Source organism: Xenia sp. Carnegie-2017, unplaced genomic scaffold, assembly GCF_021976095.1.
Source record: "Xenia sp. Carnegie-2017 unplaced genomic scaffold, XeniaSp_v1 HiC_scaffold_16, whole genome shotgun sequence".
NCBI lineage: Eukaryota > Metazoa > Cnidaria > Anthozoa > Malacalcyonacea > Xeniidae > Xenia > Xenia sp. Carnegie-2017.
Window position 1 is genome coordinate 3,758,001 of NW_025813469.1, and position 19,628 is coordinate 3,777,628.

A 19,628-nucleotide genomic window follows, 5' to 3' on the forward strand; every position below is an offset into this window, starting at 1 on the left:
GAATGCATGAACAAACTTTCGTAATATTGACTGATTCGGACAACCATAACACGTGGTAGAGCTGGTAAGAGCACCCTGAATTTGACTTCCCCATCCTTGGATAGTGACGGAATACATGAATATGCAACTGGCCGTGGCATATGGATAACGCTTTCTCTTTGTTTCGATTAGAATTTTTAGATGGTGTTATCCATAAAAAGAATGGTCAATTCTTAACAAGCATTGATTCGTCGCCTACAAAAGGATTACGGGTTTATAATTTATCTTTGTTTTAAGCGTCATGACGTCATCTACAAATTTAGAGATGTGATGAACATTTGTTTTTTTTGTTTTTGTTGTTGAGGATCGCGTGCATTTCACGTGATTGACACTTTGGGATTATTACAGAAGGGGGAATTGTTGTTAACATTATAGATTCGAGATGTTGTTATTGAATTGTGAAGTAGTTTTCTTAGAGACGACTTCTTTGTATGATGAAAGTTCAAAATTAAATCATTTGAACTAACGTCAATGTCAAAATTATGTGCTCGAGATAAATATAACGGTTTTATCGTGCAACGTGCATTACAAGAGATGACGTTAGCTTTTCTTACTATTAACTGTTGCATGATTTTTAATTCTTATTTAGCTGACGTTAACACCTGATGAGTAGTCTGCTGAATGCCTAGTAGCCAGCTTTAGCAAGGACTACGAGTACGACTACGGGTATGAATTACGTCATTTTGGCGCAAAAACATTGTTGCGACAACAACAACACGTAGCCGTCAATCAATCTGAGTACCATGTTTTGTAAAAAATTCGTAGTCGCGACTACGATGTCTTTTCACTAAGAAAGAAAGTAGTTATTTTTTCATTGTGTAAGAATTTAGTTTATAGTACTATTTTAAGTATCCGGTTTTTTAGAACCGTTTTTGAGCGCAGATGTACATTTAAAAGGAAAATATGACCTTGAAAACTTTCATGTATTTTGTACTCAAAGTGAACGGTAAACAAACAATAAAATAGCATAAATATATCGTACATAAAATTTAAAACAGTGAAGATTTTTCACTCTAAAGAGTCATATGTTCTCCCAAAACCAGTATTACCGATTACTTGATATCGTTATTGACAAATAGAGCCGTAGCTGCTTCGCAAACGTCGGTGTTCTTCACAATAAAAAGGCTCGTTCTGTTGTTTCCAGCTAAACCTCTCTTTTGACGAAGGGACAATGACAACAAACTTCCTCGTGCTATTCCATAACACGGTCAAACTTCGTACTCGTTGTCGTAGTCGTACTCTTGCTAAAGCTCTCTAGTGTCTTTCCAGTGCTGTAGAAGTTGGGGGGCCCTTCTACCTTTGAAATGGGTAATTTTAAAAGGGCACTATTAACAAAAACGTCAAGAGAGCCCCCCATCTGATAAATTTAGTTCTACAGCACTGTGTCTTTCAACTTTAAAACAGTTCTTTTATAACTATTGAGTTAGTGTTCTATTTTTAAACATTCTTTTAAGGACTATTATATTGTTATTTCGACCTTTCACCATGGTATTTACTATTTTTCAATGAAAAAAATTTAGAATTTTATTATAAGGATAAAGTCCCTATTTTACATTACAAAACCTTTTCGACTAAATTGTGTAATATGTGCTCTATATCCGGCTATGTTTTGTTCGAACGAAATATGCATTTAGATGCGAACCGATAAATATGTTAAATGAAAGCGAATAATAATTGAGGCCCTTCATTGTTTCAATCTATGAATTTTTATTGAATTTTTCTAATACTTGACATACGTCAGAACTTAGAAATCTCTTTCGTTTAGAATTAAACGAATTACGGATACCATGCGATGTCCACCAAAACCGTTTTATGTGGCTTTGGCCTACGATTTACTGAACGATTACCGTAATATATCTTTAACATACTTTAGAATGGGGGTGATGTTTGTACTAAATTTGGCTGTAAGTAAAGCGTCGTGAGTAGGCTTTTGTGAATTATGCAATTGGTAATTTCTTGACTTTATCTTTCACACATTCTGTTTTAAATATCTCTCCTTTTTGCACATGAAATGCAAAAGATACACGATCATAACGTCTGTACTCTGGATCAGTTTGGTAGGGGTGAAAACGCTTGATTTCGGTTCCTGTAGCCTGTGGATACCACCGAAATTTGCCTTCTTTATCTCTCGTTATAACGTTGCTCTCTTGCGGTACGAGCGGGTATTCAGCAAATTCATCTTTCCCTGCGCTTCCACTGCAAACGAGAACGTTGTACTCTACTTTTTTTTTGTATGCAAAAGTTCCCAATATTCTAAATTCCATCTTTTCATCGCCAATATGGTCTTGATAGGATTTAAGCAGCTCGTCGATTGAGTATTCAAAATAACATTCACATTCATGCCCTTGTTTGCGATAAGAATAAAGAAGAAACAATCGGATTTTCCAAACTGCTCTTTAATATCATTTATGTTGTTGATTTGATCATCGGTAAATTGCGAGAAATACCCTTGCATTTGATTTTGCAGATTTTCGCCGACATCATTGCTGAATCTTGGACTCCACCAAGACAAATAAGCTTTTTGCGTACTATTGATCTTCTTCTCGCCGCCTTTAAAGCCTTTATCTAAAATTATTCCATTCATGTTAGGAAATGGTGTGCAATGAACCAGAATGTTGATTAGGATTGGATCTCTTTGCTGTTTAGCAGCCCGCAATTTTCTTTTTTTGTCAGGCTGAGATTGGGCTCGTGTCTTCTTTTGAGTAAGGAAAAGGACATTCGTAATCTGAGATGTAGTCATAGTGGTTAGGAAATTCACAATTCCATTCTGGTTTCCATTCGTGTTGTTGCACATGTCTTCCTGGGAAAATAAGTTCTTTACCTCGATTTGCCACTCCCTCTATCCATAGTATCTCTGGCCCCGCCATGACTGAACTGTTTCTGAATTTTCTAGTGTGAATAAAAATGCAAAACATGTTATTTTCTTTCCCAAAACATAATCTTGGAGTGAGGTTGAGATTAACTGGGTTGTTGTACTAACCAATTATTTTAACAGTTTTTCAAGTGTTCTTCAACTCTTGCATTTTAAAGTCGAAACTATATGCAGCCGCCTGTTTCTTATTTTATAGAAGTAAGCTTTTTATCACATTTAATCCCAAAAAAATGTTAGTTTTTTAATTTATCCCTGACTTTACGCTAAGCCTTGCTTAGCTAAGGTCAAACAGCATCAACAGCAGTCTTGGCTTCTGTTAAAACGTAAGTGATTTATGCTATATTGCAGTTAAATGTAAGGAGTCTATAGCTTATAAACATCTTTAGGCATTAAAGTACGCAGGGCAGTTATTAGAAAATAGTGTGTGTGTGTTTTGGGGGGGAGGGGTTGTCTTTGTTATACGGTTGGTTTTTTTGTTGTGTTTGTACTTAATAGAAAAAGCCCATTGTGTAAGACGTGCCCGGTAACAGGTGTACACAGTGAAATAAGAGCCTTCTGTTTAATGTGGGCGTGCTGTTTAGTTTCAATGTTTCTTGTTGCTACTACTAACACCATTATTATCATTTACACCAACACGTAAAAGTTGTGGGAAATTCATGTAACGATGTTATTATACAGACGTTCCAATTTTAGAATTACTTTAAGAATACTTCTAGCTTTATAGAAACATTGATTAAATATCGTCGTCAATGACGTGGATAAATGAATTTTTACTCTTCATTTGTCTTTGTTACGCTGGCATTTTTAGGTTAAAATTCACCTAGTTCCTGACTGAAATTCATTGCTTATGAGTTTGTTTGTTGCTCTTCAGTTTTCTGTTTCGTGATGTTAATGTCCAGTGGTTATTGAGGATGATTTGTCCTTGTTGTGGCGTATTTGCTTTGAAATTATCTCAATGCAGTATTTCGTTTTCGTCTGTTGTGTAATGAAACAAACAAAGCACTTGTTCCGTATGAATTATCCACGAATCTTTCAGACTACAGATAATAAAATTACCAGAACCTACCTTTGAAAATGAGTGCGTTTTTCTCCGTCCTCGAAATTATTTTTCCACCAAAATATACGCCTGTTAAGTTGACCGGTCGCAATTATGTTGTTAGTGACCTTAGGTTTAACGACGCGCTCATCTACAACGCGAGCGGAAATTAATTTTAAGCCAATGCGCATGTGCGTGCGTCGTTGAGTTTTGTCGTCATAGATATAATAGAACTAGATTGCTAACGAGTGTTGTTGTTGAGGATCGCGTGCATTTCACGTGATTGACACTTTGGGGTTATTACAGAAGGGGGGAGTTGTTGTTAACATTATACATTCGAGATGTTGTTATTGAATTGTGAAGTAGTTTTCTTAGAGACGACTTCGTTGTATGATGAAAGTTCAAAATTAAATCATTTAAACTAACGTCAATGTCAAAATTATGTGCTCGAGATAAATATAACGGTTTTATCGTGCAACGTGCATGACAAGAGATGACGTTAGCTTTTCTTACTATTAACTGTTGCATGATTATTAATTCTTATTTAGCTGACGTTAACACCTGATGAGTAGTCTGCTGAATGCATAGTAGCCACCTTTAGCAAGGACTACGAGTACGACTACGGGTACGAATTACGTCATTTTGGCGCAAAAACATTGTTGCGACAACAACAACACGTAGCCGTCAATCAATCTGAGTACCATGTTTTGTAAAAAATTCGTAGTCGCGACTACGATGTCTTTTCACTAAGAAAGAAAACAGTTATTTTTTCATTGTGTAAGAATTTAGTTTATAGTACTATTTTTAAGTATCCGGTTTTTTTTAGAACCGTTTTTGAGCGCAGATGTACATTTAAAGGGGAACTCCACCCAAAAATAATGTTGGTCTTAAAAGTTCCATTTTTATGCAAAGGTTACTATATTTTTGAAATTTTTACATCAGCTATTTTATTTTTGACAAAATCGCGTCTTCAAGTGCGCTATTTGAGCTGTTTTGAGGCTTAGCAGCGTGGGCACAGAAAGCGTCAGCGGAAATTATTTTGACGTCATATCGTCAAACCAATTTGGACTTGAGTTTACAACAAAGTAAAATAATAACGCACAGCCTAGCACAAAAACAAAACAATCGCTTATAATGGCTTTTTTGGAAGAACCTCGGCCTAATTCACCAATCGATAGTGAAATGGAAGACAATCCAACAAACAATATTCGGCCATATCAGTTTGAGCCCGAATGGCCGGCTGATGAACACGAAGAAGCTCACCAGTTTGAGGATAACGAAGAACAGGAATTTTTGTATATTGACGATGAATCTCGGCGCGACAATCTTGAATGGTGGGTAGTAAAATGTTATATTATTCTAGACCATTGTTTCTATCTCAAAAGTACGTTTTCAGTTTTTGAAGTTGACCACGTCCACACACACATAATACTTTAGATTTTAAAGTTTTTATTGTAAGAAACAATTTTTATTGAAGTTTTGACATTTACTTTTCAAAATCCTTTCTTTTAACATATTCAGGTGTCAATGTGGTAACTGCCAAATAATGGACAATAATGAGGAATGTTTATGCTGCAAAGAGATTTCCAATATTTGTGACAAAAATTTAGAGGCAGTAGAAACGAACGAGACCACCGAAGTCCCTTTGTGCATTACACAACATCCTGGTTTTGAGCCTGTTTGTCTTAACAGGTGGGTTTTACAAACAGCTTGGTACCAGTACAAGCAGCAATATGAGGTAGCATATGATGGGCCCGAGGACAAACTGTATCGCCATATTGCATATAGACAGTTGGCAAGATGGTGCTGGGGTGTCTTGGGTAGAGAAGTGAGAGTCATCTTGCCATCACGTGCAGTTACTCGCATTAGAGAAACATTTCCTCCACCTGACCTTGCAGAAGAATTTCAATTTGAAAGCTTTCACTATGTTGATGAATGAAGTATTTTATTATGATATAGGTATACCCATTACAATTACTTTGTATGTCAATATTAAAGTGGCATAGCCAGCTCATTTATAGGTCATGCTATGCACATTTATTATTATTAATTTATTACAAAAAAAACAGATTTACAAAGAAATGATTATAAATGTGGCTTGGCTATTACACTGGTTATAATATAACTATAATTAATTACATGAATAGTTTGTGTAATGCAGTGGTGAAACTAGCTATAGCAAAAGGTTTTGCTATGTTAATATTTAAGAATGAACATTTTTTAAGTAGTAAAAAAGTTGTCTTCACTGATTCAACGTCATATTATATGGGTATGGCAAAACCTATTGCCATAGCTAACATCACCACTGACATTTTATGCAAATCTAGACTGATGTTCCTTTACAAGTACTTCTTTCCTGGGTGGACATGATTTAGAAATGTTCTTTGGAAGATTCTCGCCATGATGTACAAGTTCAATCTCCTGAGTTTTGCATGCGTTCACAACCTCCGCAAGTAGTTTATCAATGTACTGGTACTCTTTCTTTTCTTTCATTGCTTTTACAACCCATTGCTTCTGTGTTTTAGCAAACAACATTTTGTAACGGTCTTGCCCTTTGTTTGTCCCTGACTTAATGACTGCTTTATCACGTTTAATATTGTTGTTGTGATCTAATGCTGCTAACTGAGTGTGGGCTACCATCCCGGGAAATGGAAAATGCTCTCGCTTTGGGCAGGTCTTTTAGAAGCCTCTTGTCACATATCACCTTCTCTGCAGCAATATATGCTTGTGAAGTAGGAGATAACCACTTCTTCTGCTTTGTTTCTTTTCTGTTAATTGTTGGCAACATTGATGAAAATATGTGTTCCCCTTCCAGAAATGCTTGTTGGAAATGTGGTTAAGGACAGACTTCCATTTTTCCACCAATTCTTCTGCATTCTTGTTACAACTTGCAGAGCACCACCAAAGATGATTAGAAATGGACTTAATCCAATGGGTCAAGTCATCATTTCCTTAATGTTAGCCTTCTTTGTTAGTTTTTGTGACAGATTTAGACAAATGCCACACATCATATTGGTGATCAATATGAGGGTGTTTGTTTTCAACCTCTGCATCCACAGTATTCAGCATCGACAGTGTAGTTTGACTTCCATGGCATGTAAACTCCTCACAACAAATGAACACTGTGTTGATGCATCTTTGGTTTCTGGCTTGCAATAATTAGTTGGCAATGCTTCAGGACTGTCAGACGCACCCAAATCACAACTGTTATTTGCTTCAGGCTCAACCACTGAGAAAACATTTGTACTTGTGGAGGAACATTGTTCTAAAATATTTGAAAGCTGAGAATAGAAAAAATAGAAATATTTAGAATATACTTTAGGCTATAACTTTTTCTTGATTAAAATTTAACAAGAAATGCTTTTACTAACTTCCTCCTTGTCTTGATCAGCCTGACGTTTCTCTGTACGATGCTCGCTAGACAGACGCTTTTTACTGGGTTGAGGGCCAAATGAAAAGATCGATGGTACTGCATCCCGCTTCAGTCGCCTTTTAAAGGCTGCCATGGTGTAAGTTTCTGTCTTAGGTCCGATTCAAAACAATCGAGAGCAAAGTGCTCGCTGCAAACGTAACAGTATTGAGAGGAGGTAGATTTTCTCTCCGTATTCTAGCAATCCATTATTATACAATTATGTACAATAATTAGGGAAACTATAAGTTCATACTTTACGTCAAGGAAACTACAACTTAATTCTATGCACGAAAGGCTATTTTACAATGGTTTTATGTAGGATTATTTTCTAACCGTAATGAGTTACACAACCATGTTTATTATTATTCAATGTTTATTAAGGGCAATAGATTGGTTTCACATCAGTGGAAACTGTTGTTAAGGTTGAATTCGAGGATAAGCAACGGCATTACGCACAGTTTCCACACAAAGAAACCTTCGTATTTTTTAAAAATAATATTAATCGACATTCAAGTTCTATATGGTGCGGAAACTGTGCGTAATGGCCTTTATGGATGTGAAACCGTTCTATTAAAACAGAATACAAATAACCAGCTCAATACTTGCATATAAGCTATAAAAGTTGCTTGTGTATATACCTACGAATAAAAATTTCTGACGTTTCGAAAAGAAACATTTTGTGATTACGAGAAGCATTTTGACGCAAGTTTATTATGACTGTGCAATGACTTTACATAAAGCTTTGAGGAGCAATTGACAATATGACGTCAATACAAGCCGCTGACATATTTCTGCTCCCACGCACCGGATGCCCTAGCTGCAGCATTTCAACTCATTTTTTGTGAAAATATTGAATCAAACAAACAAAAAAATTGCCGCATATTTATTTTCACGGGACAGACAAAGTTTTAAGACCAACATTGTTTTTGGGTGGAGTTCCCCTTTAAAAGGAAAATATGACCTTGAAAACTTTCATGTATTTTGTACTCAAAGTGAACGGTAAACAAACAATAAAATAGCATAAATATATCGTACATCAAAATTTAAAACAGAGAAGATTTTTCACTCTAAAGAGTCATATGTTCTCACAAAACCAGTATTACCGATTACTTGATATCGTTATTGACAAATAGAGCCGTAGCTGCTTCGCAAACGTCGGTGTTCTTCACAATAAAAAGGCTCGTTCTGTTGTTTACAGCTAAACCTCTCTTTTGACGAAGGGACAATGACAACAAACTTCCTCGTGCTATTCCATAACACGGTCAAACTTCGTACTCGTTGTCGTAGTCGTACTCTTGCTAAAGCTCTAGTGTCTTTCCAGTGCTGTAGAAGGCTTGGGAGCCCCTTCTTCTTTGAAATGGTAATTTTAAAAGGGCACTATTAACAAAAACGTCAAGAGAGCCCCCATCTGATAAATTTAGTTCTGCAGCACTGTGTCTTTCAACTTTAAAACAGTTCTTTTATAACTATTGAGTTAGTGTTCTATTTTAAACATTCTTTAAGGACTATTATATTGTTATTTCGACCTTTCACCATGGTATTTACTATTTTCAATGAAAAAATTTAGAATTTTATTATAAGGATAAAGTCCCTATTTTACATTAAAACCTTTTCGACTAAATTGTGTAATATGTGCTCTATATCCGGCTATGTTTTGTTCGAACGAAATATGCATTTAGATGCGAACTGATAAATATGTTAAATGAAAGGAATAATAATTGAGGCCCTTTCATTGTTTCAATCTATGAATTTTTATTGAATTTTTCTAATACTTGACATACGTCAGAACTTAGAAACTCTCTTTCGTTTAGAATTAAACGAATTACGGATACCATGCGATGTCCACCAAAACCGTTTTATGTGGCTTTGGCCTACGATTTACTGAACGATTACCGTAATATATCTTTAACATACTTTAGAATGGGGGTGATGTTTGTACTAAATTTGGCTGTAAGTAAAGCGTCGTGAGTAGGCTTTTGTGAATTATGCAATTGGTAATTTCTTGACTTTATCTTTCACACATTCTGTTTTAAATATCTCTCCTTTTTGCACATGAAATGCAAAAGATACACGATCATAACGTCTGTACTCTGGATCAGTTTGGTAGCTGTGAAAACGCTTGATTTCGGTTCCAGTAGCCTGTGGATACCACCAAAATTTGCCTTCTTTATCTCTTGTCACGACGTTGTTCTCTTGCGGTACGAGTGAGTATTCAGCAAATTCATCTTTCCCAGCTCTTTCACTGCAAACTAGAACGTTGTACTCTACTTTGACAGGGTATGCAAAAGTTCCCAATATTCTAAATTCAATCTTCTCATCGCCAATATGGTCTTGATAAGATTTAAGCAGCTCGTCGATTGAGTATTCAAAATAATACTCACATTTATGCCCTTGACCGCGATAACGACCAAGATAAAATGCATCGGATTCTCCAAACTGCTCTGTAATATCATTTATGCTGTTGATTTTATCATCGGCAAATTGCGAGAAAAACGTTTGCATTTGATCTTGCAGATTTTTGCAGACATCATTGCTGACACGTGGACTCCACCAAGACAAATAAGCTTTTTGCCTCTTATTGATCTTTTTCTTGCCGCCTTTAAAGCCTTTATCTGAAATTATTTCATTCATGTTAAGAAATAGAGTGCAATGAACCAGAGTGTCGATTAGGATTGGATCTCTTTGCTGTTTAGCAGCCCGCAAATTTTCTTTTTTTGTCTGGCTGAGAATTGGCTCGTGTCTTTCTTTTGAGTAAAGAAAAGGACATTCGTAATCTGAGATGTAGTCATAGTGTTTACGAAATTCACGATTCCATTCTGGCTTCCACTCGTGTTGTTGCATCGTGTCTTCCAGGGAAATAAGTTCTTTACCTTTATTTGCTCCCTCTATCCATGGTATCTCTGACCCCGCCATGACTGAACTGTTTCTGAATTTTCTAGTGTGAATAAAAATGCAAAACATGTTATTTTCTTTCCCAAAACATAATCCTGGAGTGAGGTTGAGATTAATTGGGTTGTTCTACTAACCAATTCTTTTAAAAGTTTTTCAAGTGTTCTTCAACTCTTGCATTCTAAACTCGAAACTACATGCAGCCAACTGTTTCTTATTTTATAGAAGTAAGCTTTTATCACATTTAATCCAGAAAATATTACTTTGTAATTATTCCTGACTTCACGCTAAGCCTTGCTTAGCTAAGGTCAAACAGTATCAACAAGTCTTGGCTTCTGTTAAAACGTAAGTGATTTATGTTATATTGCAGTTAAATGGGAGTCTATAGCTTCTAAACATCTTTAAAGGACAATGGCAATGAAATTTTTTTCATACGTTTATTATAGATAGCTATGGAATACTTAATTTCGTGTTATCGTGTCTTTTAATTTTGCTGTTGAGAAAATTTGACCTAAAGTTGAATCCTTATCCGCCTTTTTGGAAAAAAGCCTTATGCTAAATTTTGCGGAATACATTACTGACGTCATTGCCTGGTATCAACTGAATGACACATATAAAATAATAGTATTAGGATAATATATAGCACATTTGTTCACTGGAATTTTAAAACAACAACAGTCGGCGGTTGTTAAGATTAACAAAATTGTGTAGTATATCACGCTTATATACTTTTCCAATATTTAGTCGTTATAAGACGTAGAAACGTTTATTTTAGCAGATCTTACAACTAGGCTTTCGCGACATACCAAGTGTAAGCCCAGACAACAATAAGCGTGTGTTGTACACTGAACATTTTATGCAATAGAATATTTTATTTTCCCATATTACAAACCTGTGACCAAAGAGTTATACATTTAATTAATTATTTATATACATAAGAGTCTTTGCGAGATTATGTAGTTTTATATAGGTGATAAGCTATATGCCACTATGTTTTGTTCATGATTGTAGAGTTTCGTTATCCGTAATGTTTTACGTGCGTGTTTGCGCACACGTACCGTACTTTCTATTAACTTTATAATTATGAATGAATACAAGTTTGGGTGGACACTCATGCATTTTGTTTTGCGCAGTTCGTGCAATCCTTCGACAATGATATGGCATCGCAATTGCAGGTCATAACAAAGAACATCAAAGAGCGTCTGTCTAAGACTTTAAATTTACGGTCTTTCGATAATATGCGTATTTAAAATGTATAAAGTCCGTCTGGTGACGCGAAGCGTTTTCGTATGCTAGCATAAACACAAGCAGGAAATGGTCTTCGATGTTTATTCCCTAAAATTTGAAAAATCCACCTAGAACATCTTTGATATGCGACTAATCCAGACAGCTTGTGTATTCTCGCCAGCTCCTCATCAGACAGGGGCCAGTTTTTTTCAAAATACCGACACACGTCAATCTTTAACACACTTTCAAATAGCATATTGTCCCTAAATTTTGGTGTTGTCAAGCAATTCTCCTCGAGTTTCTGTTTGGCCTAGCAAAGCCTCATACTCATCGTATTCAAGCGCTTTTTCGAGGCAACAAAAACACTCGATTGCCTTTTTTGACAAAGTACAATGTCCACACTTACACCAACTAAGAGTTTGAAGGCGCCAAGCATTTGCTTTCTCAACTTCAGCATCTATTTCATCCTCCGACGAGGACAAGTCGCCCCGCTCACTCTCCTGTTCGGAACCGCTTTCTTCACTTGTTTCGGCCTTCATTTCAGGTTCATATTGATAGGGCAGAACCTAACCCGGTTGATTTTCGCGTATGTCATCCATTACAGCAAAAAAAACCGTAAAATATGCTTTAAATGTGTTGCAACGCCGTCAATCACAAAGCACAGAATGGATAACGTAACAGAAGGGCCACTTAGCGAAAAATGCGGTCCTAAATTTTAATGCGCATGCTTATTCCGCCATGTTGGCAGCAAGATAAACTTCTACACTGAATAAGAGTAGCAATGTACAACTCAAAAATCTTGGCGTTACTACTTGAAAAGTTGAAATATTCATCCTGAGACGACTAAATCAAAGCTGTGGTTAATAAAGGCAATCAAGACCTACCCTCAGCATCGTGCTGAAATGGGAACATACAATCAACATATTTTTATGCTTTTCATGTACAACCAATGTGTACAATTCTATCGAGACCTGTATGAGAAATGCTGTGCCGTGGCCGTGGGTCAAGGTTATTCGTATTTAGTTATTTGTAAAGAACGGAAGCGGAGAAGCGCTTAACGAACGTCTTTAAATCAGAAACAAGAAGGAACAATAGTGACACTTTATTGCTACGACACGAAACATCATCTATAAAAAATCACAGAACAGAACTTTATTTCTCAATGAAGCAAATCACAAGTTAAAGAATTGTCGATAGGTGTCTTTAGGACCATGGAAATTTTGCTTCCCCACACGGCTGGACCTGAAAGAAATTCATTTGCTTTCTTACCTTCTGCATTTGTTGCTGCATATTTATAAATGTTGCTTCCTTTAATTATCTACTGCATCTGCTGAAAGATTTCCCAATAGTTACTTTATATTATAATCACGAGTATATGGAAAAGCAATACAATAACCTTTTGCTCGATGTGCCCAAATAAATAAGGGATTTGCCATTAGAGAGCCATTGAAAATTTGGTAAAATGATAGTACAAACTAACAAACAATAAGCAAAATCAATGTTCTTCCTATAAAAACACCCTCTCAAATAATGCAGGTGTACGGACACCAAGACACATACGGCTTCCCAAGCCCCTGGTTGTTATTGTGAGTTTCATGGGCGGATCCAGTTTATGTCAAAATAAGTTATAGTTACTCAGTTTTTAATTCAAATTACATTCTGAAAAACACTAAATTAGTTTCTAAAGGATATAATTTTACCAATGGACTAGCCTCTAAGGCGTTTAGAAATGTAAATATACGCCAAAACGTGCTGCAGTTATTTATTTTGACGTAGTCTGGATCCACCACAGGCCAGTTTCCTTCACCAAAATATATGAAAAATGAAAGCAAGTAATTATATATACTTTGTGCTTGATTTATTTAATTAAATCACTAATGAAATTTTTTAAAATATTCAAATAATTGTTTCAAGTTGATGATGTAAGTTAAGCAGTCTATACATTGTAGAAATCATGTGTTGCTCATACAATGCCGGTGTGGCGGTCTGAGTTTCTTTTGTTTGCATGTATCAATCGGAAAAAAAGTGTTGTAATTTTTATTGTTGCAAGGATCGTTTCAAGTTTCCTGCGTAAAACATCAAACGTTGTTGTAAACGAGAAAACTTCTTTCTTGCATTTATGAATCTTTCAGAAGAATTGAGAAATTTCACTGTAGTCTAACTGTTGTACTCTCTGTGATGATTATTAACAAACACACTGTGTTTAAAACTTTGTGCTTATAAGTAAGTTGAAAGGCATTCGAAGTCCTACTGTTGTTGGGTATTTCATTGGTTGACAATCTATGTATATTTATAAATAACCATATCCTCAACCAAATTAATGCCTTTTGTCATCTCTGTTCTCTGCCATTCCTAAATTTTACAACGTTCCTATTCTCCTCGACGAAACAATTGGCCGACAATTTTTTTTGTTTTGCATGGTGTTCCTAGCTAGATTACCATTAAAGCTTCCCAAAATTTGACAGTAGCTTGCTCAAGCGATCTTGTACTTTCTCAGGATCGAAATTGCTAAGAAGCTTTCTTTTCAATGGAAAAAAACTTGACTTAAATATATAGTGACTATATACCTTAAATGCGTAATGATTCCAATCATTATGACAGGTGAAATTCATTATTCGACTTTTTAAAAGCAGGTGGTTTGTCGGGTTTTCGTTCGCTTGTCCATCATTTGAGTAAAACTTAAACCGGAAATTACGTTTAAAAATATTGTGTTTTATTCAAAGGGTAACCTATTTTACGTTGATACAAAGTTTAAAATTACTTTTTGCTTTCGAGAAGGTCATGACTCTTATAATATAGAAAAATGTAAATTTTCGCTTTCTTATGAGAATTGATTATTTATGCTAATGTTTAGTGCGCGATGTAATAAATAACATTAGTACTTGCAGCTATAAATTTCTGGCAACTTCAATTGTTAATGCAATGATCTTGCCGTCCTGACCATCTTTCTTGGAAATTAATACTAACTTAAAAAGTTACACTGTTTTGTGTTTAAAACGTAGCAGCATGTTCAAATATCATGGCAACATGAAAGAGAAAGTAAAAGTGAGCGCGAATGTTTTATTTTGTTTGTATGTTAAATAACTGACGTTGCATGTCAAAATTAGCATACTTTTTGAGCATGATGATATTCAAGATCTTTTAGAACATAATATTAAACACATGAACTCCTTCATGTTAAAGTTACATGTGTTCGTGCGTTACAAATCGCTTGTCTGAAGTATGCGGTGAACGAAAGCCATTTGATTCAATAAATTTTACTAGACAATTGTTAGAATTCCCTGTCATTTTAAGCTAAAATAATTTACTTTTGAAATCATACGATGTCAATCAAAAACAGCTTCATGTATTTTTGAATTTACCAAACGGATACTGTAAAAATCTTGAAAGAATCATTACTTTCATGATAAAGGTTCCTTTGGCATCAATTTGCACGTAAGTAGATCATTGTTTAGAGATAGAGGTGAGAAAAAGGATTCTTTGAACTACTGAAGTGGTCAATTGTTAAGTTTCTTTGAATGTTTATCGACATCATTGGTCTTAAATATTTCTCCGTGTCGCACATGAAATACAAAAGATATACAATCATAACGTCTATACATAGGGAAAATCTTCCTGCTATCAAAACGCATTATTTCTGTTCCTGTTGCCTGTGGATACCACATCCATTTTCCTTCGTTATCTCTCGTCACGACGCTGTTTCGTTCTGTTATGAGTGGGTATTGAGAAAATTCATCCTTCCCCGCGCTTTCACTGCATACCAGAACGCTGTGCATAACTTTAACTTTATACGCAAAAGTTCCTAATATTCTATACTCGATTTTCTCGGCTTTTCCAACATGTTCCTGATAGGATTCGACTAGCTCATCGATTGAGTAAATGAAGCTATGGGAACATCTTTGACCTTGATTGCGAATAGTATATGGCAAGAATGCATCAGAAGCTCCAAACTGATTCTTAATCACATCTATGTCATGGAGTTTGCGATTATTCAATTCCAAGAAACAATTTTTCATGTGATCTTGCAGATTACGGACAGTATTTTCGTCGAATATTGGACTCCACCAAGAGAGATAAGCATATACGCTCTCACCACTTGTCTCGTTAATCTTCTTTTTGTCACTTAGAAATCCTTTCGATCTAATTATATCAGCTTCTTTACTTGTGTAATGTGCTAGGTTTTTTATTGGGATTGCATATCCTTGCTGTTTGGCAGACTTCAAAACTATCCGTTCGTTTGAACTAAGTATTCTTAGATCAGACTTATGTCTTGAGAAAGGAAAAGGACATTCGTAGTCAGAGATGTGATCGTAAGTTTTGAGTCTATTAAATTCTTCATTCCATTTAGGCAGCCACTCTTGTTGTTGAATGTGACTCATTGGGCAAATGCGTTCTTTACCAGTATTGCATATACCTTCCATCCAACAATAAGACTTGGTTGAATAGTTTCTCAAATTATAAAGTTTTTGACTGTTGTTAGAGCTCAGCAAAAGCAAAACGCGCTCTGTGCGTTGTGAAAATGTAATCTTCGAGGAATAAGATTGAGAGAACTCGAGAGAACCTTGTAAACACTTGTTACGTAGCTTGTTCATTATGAACTGTAACGTCGTCACGATAGACAATGAAAGTTGTGAGAACCTTGTTTACTAAAAATATATAAGTTAAAATGTTATCTCGTAGTAGTAAACTCATTATGCTATGAAATTGTTATGTAAATCAAGTTAAAACATACGTGGCAACTTTCGTTGCATGCTATCGATCAATTATTTTAAATAAATTCTACTATAAGAAATATGTGTTCCTGGGAAAATATATGTTCCTTAGAGTTTCTGGCATTGGCAGCCATGCTTGTAAAGCCTCCTAAACCGAAGAAAGCAAAAAAAAAATTGAAAAAATTTTTTCCAGGCAAACATATTTAAAATAGAAACAACAAACACAGTAAATTGAATTTAAGGCAATGACGAATAAAATTATAAATAGAATAGTGATGAATGTAAGAAGCTTGCTGCGAAAATGGAGTATTTACGTTTAACAAATGAAATATAATACAATGATTGAAAAATATTCCATTCAGATTTTTAAATTATTCGACAACCAAGTCAATTCATCGCTCAAAACAAACTTTAGTTTTCTAGAGTTAAAATTTCAGCTTCATCAACTAATTCGAACGAAAAATTTTTTCAACTAATTCTGTCAAATTGATGGATGAGGAATGGGCATTTGCAATCAGAAATGTTGCCATAACAACGTTTGTAGTTACGTGCTTCCTATAATTTTTCCTAATTACATGTGCATGCAATTCATTATTGGATTTTTTAAAAACAGGTGGTTTGTCAGTTTTTGTTTGATGAAAAAATTTAACATATGAGACCTGTCGTGTTAAAGTAAGAATTTGTTCGAACTAGTCGAACGACGTATGTAAATATTTGGTGATGTGTCGAAAATGAAAGCTATTAATTATAGAGATCGTAAGCTCTATTTAATGTATTATTTGGCCGTCACTAAAATATCTATACAAATTCATACCAACGGTAGATGTCATGTCGTTTTGAAATGAGCGATTTACAATTAGTATCATGCGATGTCTATTCATAAACGGCTTTAATTTTTTTTTAATTTCACAAAAAGCTCATTTGAAAGTTGTGTTAGCAATTGGTTTTCATCTTATTAGATTCTTTTAAAGAAGTTTAGCTTTTAAGCAGATCACTGTTTTGGCTATTGACAGGTTAAAACGTGCTTTGAATAACAGGTATCACTGAATTTCGGAAAAACGAGAAGAATAGTAAAGAAACACAGCGGAGGCTCCAAAGTTTCTTATAATTTCATCCATGTTGGGGATGTTAGGATCAACAACACCTAAGAAACAATTCTTCTTATGATTTCGCAGATCATTAACAGTCGTATGGAGGGATGCTGGATTCCACCATGACAGATAAACGTATACGTCCCCATTGCTCGTCTCGTTAATCTTCTTTTCCCCGCCTTTAAACCCGTTAGATCCAATTATGCCGCCCTTATTTGATGTGCAATGTACCAGGTTTTTGATTGGGATTCTATATCCTTGCTGTTTAGCACCCAGCAAAATATTTCATTTGTCTTTGTGAAGCTCACTGAGAGTTGGCTCTTAGATCTCATCTGGATAAGAAAAAGGCGATTCGTAGTCTGAGACGTAGATATGCCTTTCACTTTTCCAACTTCATATTCAGGATTCTTCCACTCGCTTTGCTTAACGTGATTTCCTGGGCAAATAAGTTCTTTACCATGCTTGCTTATACCGTTTTTTCATGTTTTTTTCCTGATTCTGCCATGGCTGAATGGATTTCAATGCTCTCTCAGTATAAAAGAAAATGCGAGTCAAAGAAGATTGGGTAAAATATATTATAATCCCTAATTTTAAATTCAAAGTACCTTTACAACTATGCCATTAGTTATGAATTTAGTAAGAAAAAGATTTGACCAATTGATGAGTTGTGTTCTAATTTATTTTGCTTAGTGAATGCAAATGCAATACGACAAATAAGAGTTTTGTTTGCGTGCTTCTAAAAATATAGTCATTGAGGAGTGAGGTAGAGCGATTAAAAGAGGATGTACTTTTAAACTAATATGTACACAATAGGTTTGCATTAAAGATGTATTATAGGATGTACAAATCAAATCCTTAAGAAGCTTTTATAGTGCTCTTCAAGCCTAATTTTATTTAAGATTGATCACTGCATACAGCAAACTACTTCTTATTTTTAACCCAGGAGAAATAGTTGTTTATAGCGAAATGTTGCTGAGCTTGGCGAATTTTTTTTGCGTGACAAATGTTTACTTATTGACTAACAGCAGCCAGTATACTGATTGGCTTCTGCTCACACGGAAATAATGTACGTCGTCTTTCAGAGTTTCACGTATATAGTCAGGCATAAACTGTAACGACGTACTCGTGAGAAGAGATCATGCCTTTATTTATAGTTGGTATTCAGGGCAACTTCAACTGATTCAAATGCGTGTAAATGTCATCTGTTGTTCTAAGAAAGTAGGTAATAGTTTCATGCATTTTTATTTACGTATATAAAAAATCAGACAGTGTTTTATACCTGGTAAATGATGAAACAAAACTATTGTTGAAGAGCAGTATGGATGAATATGTTTCATTTTGGCAGATAAATGTTTCATTTTGGCAGAAACACATTGGTAAGCAGACTCCATCCTGTCACGACAGGTATAGTTTATATAATAGAACCTTTTGATCTCATTATTTATTTGATTTATTACGGATGAAAGAGAACTTTCTTGAAAAGCGACTTCTCAACGATTATTTTACAGCTTTCATTTATTTTTTCACGCTTACGTGAAACATGCGTGTAACGTGTCACACTTGTTATTCTGTTGCAACAAATTGTTGCGTCAAATGTTTTTAGATGAGGACTCTTTTAAAAAGCTTTTACTTAGCTGCATGAGCTGTACCCGTACGGTTTAATGACACTTTTAATCATGATGCAGCTAATACTTCTTTGTTGCATATATATAATTGTTGCTTCTTTTTAACTACTGCATCTGCTAAAAGATCTCATTTTATGGAAAGGTTTCTCACAAGTTATTTTATATTATTACCTTTTGCTCGATGTGCACAAACAAATTAAGGAATTCGATTTGGCATTTGGCAGAAAAATTTTTTAAAACGTGGATAAGTCTTTTCAATATTTATAAGACAAAGGATATGTATCATTGGTTTCTATGAGTCATTAGCATAGTAAGGTATTTTAACAATAGAAAATAATTCACACCAACGTTGTATGCCCTTTTCACTAGACAAGTGCCCTAGAAGTTTTTGCCTCCTCCTGCAACTTAAACGGGTTTCCTGTGCCCTTGGCAGAATGTTTAAATGACGTAGTAAATTAAACGTGAAAGTAAACGCATCTAATTTGTTTCGTATGCTGACATTACAGAACGTTTAAAATTCCTCGGAAACTGGATGGTTTCCGCATTCATTAATTGGAAAATTTAGTACAGCTGTAAAAACATAGTATAAACGATGAGGCACACTCCGAACGTTGTAGGTGTATAGATATCAGACATGCACTCACGTCTTCCCAAGCTTCTGGTTGTTATTGCGACTTTCCTTCTCCAAAATATATAAAAAACGAAAGCTAAATTGATCATATAAA

The 19,628-nt window shown here is 35.1% G+C and overlaps 1 protein-coding gene and 1 long non-coding RNA gene across 2 annotated transcripts; one reads left to right on the plus strand and one right to left on the minus strand.

Annotated features, from left to right (window-relative positions):
• Positions 1 to 1,726: 1,726 nt before the first annotated feature.
• LOC124436640 lies at positions 1,727 to 4,076 on the minus strand. Its single transcript, XR_006945414.1, has 2 exons — positions 3,978 to 4,076; positions 1,727 to 2,928 (listed from the first exon to the last, which is right to left on the minus strand). It is a non-coding gene; the product is annotated as an uncharacterized LOC124436640 (long non-coding RNA).
• A 793-nt stretch (positions 4,077 to 4,869) lies between these two features.
• Positions 4,870 to 6,520, plus strand: LOC124437253 (P2X purinoceptor 7-like). Its single transcript, XM_046987245.1, has 3 exons — positions 4,870 to 5,281; positions 5,469 to 5,775; positions 6,473 to 6,520. The coding sequence occupies exons 1-3, from the start codon at positions 5,082 to 5,084 to the stop codon at positions 6,518 to 6,520; spliced, it is 555 nt and encodes a 184-aa protein (XP_046843201.1). The 5' UTR covers positions 4,870 to 5,081.
• Positions 6,521 to 19,628: the final 13,108 nt, after the last annotated feature.

Excerpts from the sequence above, each read along its gene's own strand:
- LOC124437253 (XM_046987245.1), top strand. The coding sequence starts at position 5,082 with ATGGCTTTTTTGGAAGAACCTCGGCCTAATTCACCAATCGATAGTGAA. Across the intron at positions 5,282-5,468 it reads CGGCGCGACAATCTTGAATG|GTGTCAATGTGGTAACTGCC; the intron begins GTGGGTAGTAAA and ends TAACATATTCAG. Across the intron at positions 5,776-6,472 it reads GGGGTGTCTTGGGTAGAGAA|CAAACAACATTTTGTAACGG; the intron begins GTGAGAGTCATC and ends TCTGTGTTTTAG.